The sequence below is a fragment of the Cebus imitator genome, unplaced genomic scaffold (assembly GCF_001604975.1).
Source record: "Cebus imitator isolate Cc_AM_T3 unplaced genomic scaffold, Cebus_imitator-1.0 Scaffold281, whole genome shotgun sequence".
NCBI classification, from domain to species: domain Eukaryota; kingdom Metazoa; phylum Chordata; class Mammalia; order Primates; family Cebidae; genus Cebus; species Cebus imitator.
In genome coordinates, this window is record NW_016107596.1 from 3,463,724 (window position 1) to 3,470,699 (window position 6,976).

Here is a 6,976-nt window from a genome sequence, read left to right on the forward strand (position 1 = left end):
AAAAAAAAAAAAAAATTTTATCTATCTTCAGTCTGACTTCTTTTAGGTCTGGTCTTATTTTTTTCTAGGCGGTGGGTTCATACAACTTTGATCGGTTTTTGAATAACGTTTTGGAAGTCAACATGTTGCCAATAAATAAAAGTTAGACAACTGGTAGTATATCGCAGTTGTTTTAAAAAAGATTATTTCTAAGATAGGTAAAACTGATAGAAAAATGTTTTTAAGCAAGCAGTTAACTCTAGAAAGCTAACCAAAAAGCAGTGTGGAAAAAAACCTAAAGCCTTGCTGCAATCTATTTTCAACCTTCAGCTTAGGCAGCAGCTGAATATTTAGGATTCAGACGCTAAATACATATTGGAGACAAAGCTGTTGTCCTAACAACTGAAAGACTATTTAGATATTACTTTGGCGTTATTTCAAAAAATGAAGAGAAGAAAGCAGAGCAAAATCAGGATGGTGAGGAAGTGTTATTTGCAGAAGACACAAACTGTCACTGGTTCTTTGGTTCATGTTCTGTAAGCAATTCTATTTTGGAACTATATATATGTATGAGCAAAGCTAATCTAAGCCTTATATCTTTTGTAAGTAAAACAAAGTTTTCTTTCTCATAAACTTCAATGGTTTTCAACACTAATTTTTTAAAAACATCTTTTGGGATAGACTGTGAGCAGAATTTTGGATTTTACTGTAAAATCCTCCCAGTATTCTCTACTACAAATGCTAAATTTTCAGACTGTGAAAAGTGGAAATAATCTCTTTGGGGAAGAGAGCCAAAAATCAGCCACCATGTTTGGAATAGCTCACCTTTGTTTTTTTGAACTGGTAATTTTGGAACTCCTGAACCACCACAAATAAGTTATCAACTGATCTCAGACAATGAACCTGGGAGAAAAAAAAACCACATTTCTGAGAAAGCTTTTGAACAGCACAAGCTATTAATAAGTAAGTATTTAAAAAACTAGGAATAATAGTTTTAATGCAGCTACTAACTACATTTTGTATTTTTTAAATGTCCCATTTCCCTAGTTTCTCATCTCTTTGCTTACCAATCAGCTTTCCCCTAGAGGAAGGGAAAAAGGGCAGATGGAAAGAGAGAAGCCTGAAGTGTTTTGTGGGCAACATGTCTTTTGGGGGAGAAGAGAAAGGTGAAGGCACTCAAGTAGGCTCTATCAATATTTCCCTGATGGCTTTTTATGGTACACTGTATGCTGCAATGGTTAAAGGCAGGGGATTTGAGCTCCAGCTAAGTGATCCCGGTCAAATTATTTATTTGTCCTAAGCCTAATGATTAATGAGGATAATAATAGTGTCTATCTTCACAAAGCTGCTGAGGGTATTGGCTAAAATATTGGATGGAAATTATTTCCTTACCAATTCATCCCACAGATATTTTCTGAGTACCTACTATATGCCAGACACTAAGAGCCTGGGATATATTGGTGGGAAAATAAAAATAGACAACAATCCCTGCCCTCTTGCTGCTTTTGTGTTAACCAGATATATCTTAGCTTTATCACAGCAAGATTGCAGTTTGGTGATCTTCGCTTTTTACCTTGAGTCGTAATTACTTCTGAGCAAGAATTTTCTATGCAGATTAAAAGGAAAATCTCTTTTACGTTTCATCACCAAAGTTTAAACATCTGCTAGATGCTGAAGTAAATAAATACTGTGCTACTCAGAGATTCCTAGGTTAAACAGAATTCTTTCTGGTGAATTCAATCCTCAGGAAATACTAGGATCACCTCTAAAAATGTAGCAATCCTACTGCTGGTTGAGCATCCCAAATCTAAAAATCTGAAACTTTTTAAACCCCAACACAATGCTCAAAGGAAATGCTCAATGCAGTATTTCAGATTTTCAGATTAGAAATGCTCAACTGGCAATACTCCAAAACTCCCCCACACCCCAAAAATCTGAAATCTGAAACATTTCTGGTCCTAAGCACTCCAGAAAAGGGATACTGAAACTACAGTCAAAATTACAAATCAGTATTCAATAGAAAATGCAGTAATACTTTAAAATCACCTGATTTGGGGCAGAGCAATGAAAATCAGAAAGGATTCCAAAGGGGTCTATAAAATGAAAAGTAATCATAAAATGATCAGCTTAGAAAACTTTTTAAAATATTGCTCCATTCAAACCTGTGCCAGACTTTCCAGTGAAATGACAAAATATATCTTGCCGCGGTCTCTGCTGATTTTGCATGGTGAACCAAGTTTCTCTCTCACTTCATCTGCAGCTGTTTGTTCAAATCCAGTAGGTACAGTGGCTCCAATAGTGACTAGAAGCTCAGATTCACTTGTGAGGTCACTTTCTGTCAGTCGTACAGACCTCTGGTTCTCATGAAGGTTCACATCTAGGAGTTGGTTAGTGGCTTCTTCAATGTCACACATGTTGGCTGTGCTTCCGAGGTTCCTAACACTGTCCCTTTAAAAGCAGTACTGTCCCTTTAAAAGAAAAAGAAATAAAGTCCAAATATTGTCATCTCATATTTCAGTTATAATAAAAAACATGGGCTCTGGAGGTCAAGAACAAGAAAACACAACTGATAGCCATAAAAGGTCAATACACCTGATATGCAATCACCAAAGTAAAAAGGGTTGAATAACATGGGTACAGAGTGCAGGTTGTAAAACATGACGTTATTATTAAACAAGGAATACAGATACCATGGGAGAAAAAGAGACAAAAAATATTTGCATAGCATGCAGTGTTTGCTTTGGGGTCACCCATGTTGACAAAAGCCATTTCACAACTACAATAGAGACTGCAGATCACATTCAAATACATTGCTGCATCTAGATGTTAAGAACATGGTTAGTTAAGAATATAGGGCTTGGCTGGGTTTGGCGGCTGTTGCCTGTAATCCTGACACTTTGAGGCAGCTGGATCGCCTGAGGTCAGGAGTTCAAGACCAGCCTGGACAACATGATGAAACCCCGTCTCTATGAAAAATACAAAAATTAGCCGGGCATGCTGGTGGGCGCCTGTAATCCCAGCTACTTGGGAGGCTGAGGGAGGAGAATTGCTTGAATCCAGGAGGCGGTGACTGTAGCTAGCCGAGATCGTCCCACTGCACTCCAGCCTGGGCGACAGAGCAAGACTCCAGCACAAAAAAAAAAAAAAAAAAGGCGGGGGGGGGGCTTTGGAGTTTCAGATAGATACAGGTTTGAATTCTTTCCTCCACCATATAGGTTGAATGACTTATGGCAAATTAATTCTCCCAAGCCTCCAAATGAGAATTAAGTAAACCTCTCTCCTAGAGTTGTCAGGAGACAAGTGAGAGTAGCACATGGCCAGGCCAACAATTAAAACTTACTAATAGGATATCTATCTTCTTCCCTCCTGTGAAGTAGACAGCATTTCATGCATCAAAAAATGATTAACTGGGCTGAGCACAGTAGTTCATGCCTGTAATCCCAGTACTTTGGGGAGCTGAGGCAAGTTGATCACTTCAGGCCAAGAATTGGAGACCAGTCTGGGCAACATGGCAAAATCTCATTTCTACCAAAAATACAAAAATTAGCTGGGCATGGTGGTGAGCACCTGTAGTTTCAGCTACTTGGGAGGCTGAGGTGGGAGGACTGCTTGTGCCCAGAGGTCAAGGCTGCAGTGAACATTATCTTTACACTCCAGCCTGAGCAACACAGTGAGACCTGGTCTAAAAAAATAATAATAATTAAAAATAAAAATGATTAACTGAACACTTACTATCTAATGATTACAAATATTCAAATGCCTACTATGTCTACTTGCCAGGCTCTGGGATCCACAGATGGGCATCAGGAAAGAGGTCTTGGAAGTAATCTGAAATAGTAAAACAAATTTCCTATACATAAGCATTTGTGTTTGGGGCGGGGGCCAGGGGAAGTATTACAGAGGTGGAGGATCGGTAGCTCACGCCAGATTTTCAAAGGATCTGTGACTCCAAATAACTTAAGTGGATAGAGAATATCTATACTGTCCTTGTGCTGTGCCAACGATACACGATAGTGTTTAGCACTAAGTCAGTTCCCGCCGTTAAGAAGCTCACAGTCACTGTGAATACAATCTCCATCTTCTAAAAAAGGCAGCTGAGGTCAGGTAAAGGACGCGTTCCGCTCAAGGTCAGACAGCCAATGAGAGGCGCAGAATGGAAGAGAACTCACGTCTCCCGACTCACACCCACTGAGCCCCAGGAATCCTAGCGAGCGGGTCAAGGCCTGGGAGGGGCAGCAAGATGGGCTCCACCACGACACTGGGCTGAAGTACCGCCCGGCTCCGGCTCCGGCCCCGGCTGCAAGAGGAAGGCTGCCCTTCTCTCCCCAAGCTGAAACACTAGAGGAGCCACACTCGGCTATTCCCAACCGCCGCCAGTTACCGGCCGTCTGCGAAGACTCTTTCAGCTCCCGCACTCCATTGGCCTCCCGCGCTCAGGTCACGCTGCCGGAAGCTGCTGCCGGAAGCGGAAGTCAGGCTACGTGTCGCCGTGGCTCCGCGCTAGGGGGCGGGCGCTCGTACAAGGTCGTGAGGAAAGGAGCATGCGTCTGAAGCTCTGTGCTCTTGGCCTTCAGGATCCTCTGCAAAATGAACGCGGAGAGTTAAGGGCCTTGTGCCCTATCATGGTATTTGCTAACGTTTAGAGAGTGCTGCCCGTTGCCAAGCACTGGGTAAGCGCTTCACTTGCATCATCTCGTTTGGAACAAGTCTGTTTTGTTCCAGCACCTATGAACTGGCAGAGGCTGATTTCTGTTTTAAAGCTGGAGAAACTGAGTCTCTCCAGCTCAGTTAAATAGCTTTACCAAAATGTCATGCCACTAGTTCCTGATTTCTGTATTGCCATCACTATTTTAGCACTGTTTACTTAATATTTTTCTTTAGTTTAAAAAATTTTTTAAAAATATTAATGGGGGACTCACTATGTTGCCTAAGGTGGCCTTAAACTCCTGGGCTCAGGTGATCCTCCTGTCTAGGTCTCCCAAAGTGATGGGATTACAGGCATGAGCCACCCTGCCCAATCAGACGAACTTTGTTTCTCATAAAGCGTTGAATCTGCCTGGACCCAGTGGCTCACACCTGTAATACTAGCACTTTGGGAGGCAGAGGTGGGTGGATCACTTGAAGTCAGGAGTTTGAAACCAGCCTGGCCAACATGGTGAAACCCCATCTCTACTAAAAATACAAAACTTAGCAGAATGTGGTGACCCACGCCTATAGTCCCAGCTACTTGGGAAGATGAGGCAGGAGAATTGCTTGAACCCTGATGGCAGAGATTGCAGGGAGCCAAGATCGTGCCACTGCACTCTAGTCTGGGAGCGAGATACCGCCTCAAAAAAAAAAAAGGGAGGGGGGGGTATGGTAGCCATATTGACAAACTGGGAAGCCTAGCCTTCAGTCAGAAGCCAAACACAGGCAGTTCCAGGGTCAGAAGAATAAGACAAGGATTTATGCCAAGAACGGTAGCCAAATGTACATATTAAATAAACTGTAGGAGGGGTCATGAATATTTATGAAAGGAGCAACCTGTGCATGTGCATTTGAGCTTCATGCCTCTCCATGGATCCCATGTTTAAAAAATGGTGGCCATAGCATGATCCAGGGGTGGAGTTTTTGCTCTCAGACTTCAAAAGGTGAATCAAGTGATGTGAAAACCCTCACTGCACTATGTAGACTGGCCAGAACCACTCCCTGGATGGTGGGTGGTCTCTTATCAGGAAGGAATGCTGGTCAGTTGTTCTGTTGAAACTGCAAATGGGAGGGTCAGCATCAGGCTGGTGGAGTGAATCTTCCAAAAGGGCTGGTTTCTGTTTAACCCTTAGAAAACAAAAACTAATGGTGATTATAGAGGGAGGGGTTATAAAGTGGTGTGTCCAACCTACCATCCTGTCATGACCAGGAGCTCAGCTTCCAAGGTTTTTCTGGGGTCTTCTTGGCCAAAAGAGGGCCTGTTCAATCAGTTTGGGGTGTAGAGTTATATTTTTATTTCTCAACAGAAGTTAACTTACTGTAAAAGGAAACTTACAACTCAACAACAAAAAGATAAACTGAATTTAAAACAAAACAAAACCAAAAAGAACACAATTTATAAATGTGCAAAGGGGCTAGGAGTGGTGGCTCATGCCCATAGTCCCAGCACTTTGAAAGGCTAAGGTGAGTGGATCACTTGAGCTCAGGAGTTTGAGACCAGTCCTGGCACCATGGCAAAACCCTGTCACTATAAAAAGATAAAAATTAGCTAGGCACGGTGTCACTCTCCTGTAGTCCCATCCACTTGGGAGGCTGAGACAGGAGAATAGCTTGAGCCAGGGAAGTTGAGGCTATAGTGAGTTAAGATCACACCACCACACTCCAGCCTGTGTGACAGAGTGAGACCTTGTCTCAAAAATAAAATAAAAAATACGTAAAGCGCTCAAATAGATATAACATGAAAAGATGCTGAATATCAGTAGTCATTAGGGAATTGCAAATTAATCGCAATGGGATACTCATCAAAGTGGCTAAAAGTAAAAAACAGAAAATCAACAGTTCCAGGTTCTAATGAGCATATGGGGTAATTGAACACTTATATGTTCTGATGAGAATGCAGATTGATATATCCCCTGATATGGTTTGGCTCTGTGTCCCCATCCAAATCTCATCTTGAGTTATACTCCCATAATTTCCACATGTTGTGGGAGGGACCCGGTAGGAGATAATTGAATTATGGGGGTGGTTCCCCCGCATGCTGTTCTTGTGGTAGTGAGTAAGTCTCACAAGATCTGATGATTTGATAAGGGGTTTCCACTTTCATTTCTCTCTCATTCTCTCTAGCTATCACCGTGTAAGAAGTGCTTTTTGCCTTCTGCCATGATTGTGAGGCCTCCCTAGCCACATGGAACTGTAAGTCCATTAAACCTCTTTCTTTTGCAAATTGCCCAGTCTTGGGTATGTCTTTATCAGCAGTGTGAATATGGACTAATATACCTCCATTGGAAAACAATTTAGCCGTTCCTCAAAA

General features: G+C 42.1%; 1 protein-coding gene across 4 annotated transcripts in view; it reads right to left on the reverse strand.

Annotated features, from left to right (window-relative positions):
- THUMPD3 (THUMP domain containing 3) overlaps nt 1-4,463 on the reverse strand; it is a 24,326-nt gene extending 19,863 nt beyond the window's left edge. Inside the window, exons 1-3 of one of the 4 annotated variants that reach the window (XM_017501590.2) lie at nt 4,361-4,463; nt 2,142-2,427; nt 805-882 (exon numbers count right to left, since the gene is read on the reverse strand). In XM_017501590.2, the coding sequence (XP_017357079.1) occupies nt 805-882; nt 2,142-2,393 (330 nt within the window). In that variant the 5' untranslated portion in view covers nt 2,394-2,427; nt 4,361-4,463. Of the gene's footprint in view, nt 1-804; nt 883-2,141; nt 2,428-3,756; nt 3,789-4,332 lie in introns of those variants that run through there. The other 3 variants (XM_037728887.1, XM_037728888.1, XM_037728889.1) reach the window with 3 other exon arrangements.
- Nucleotides 4,464-6,976: the final 2,513 nt, after the last annotated feature.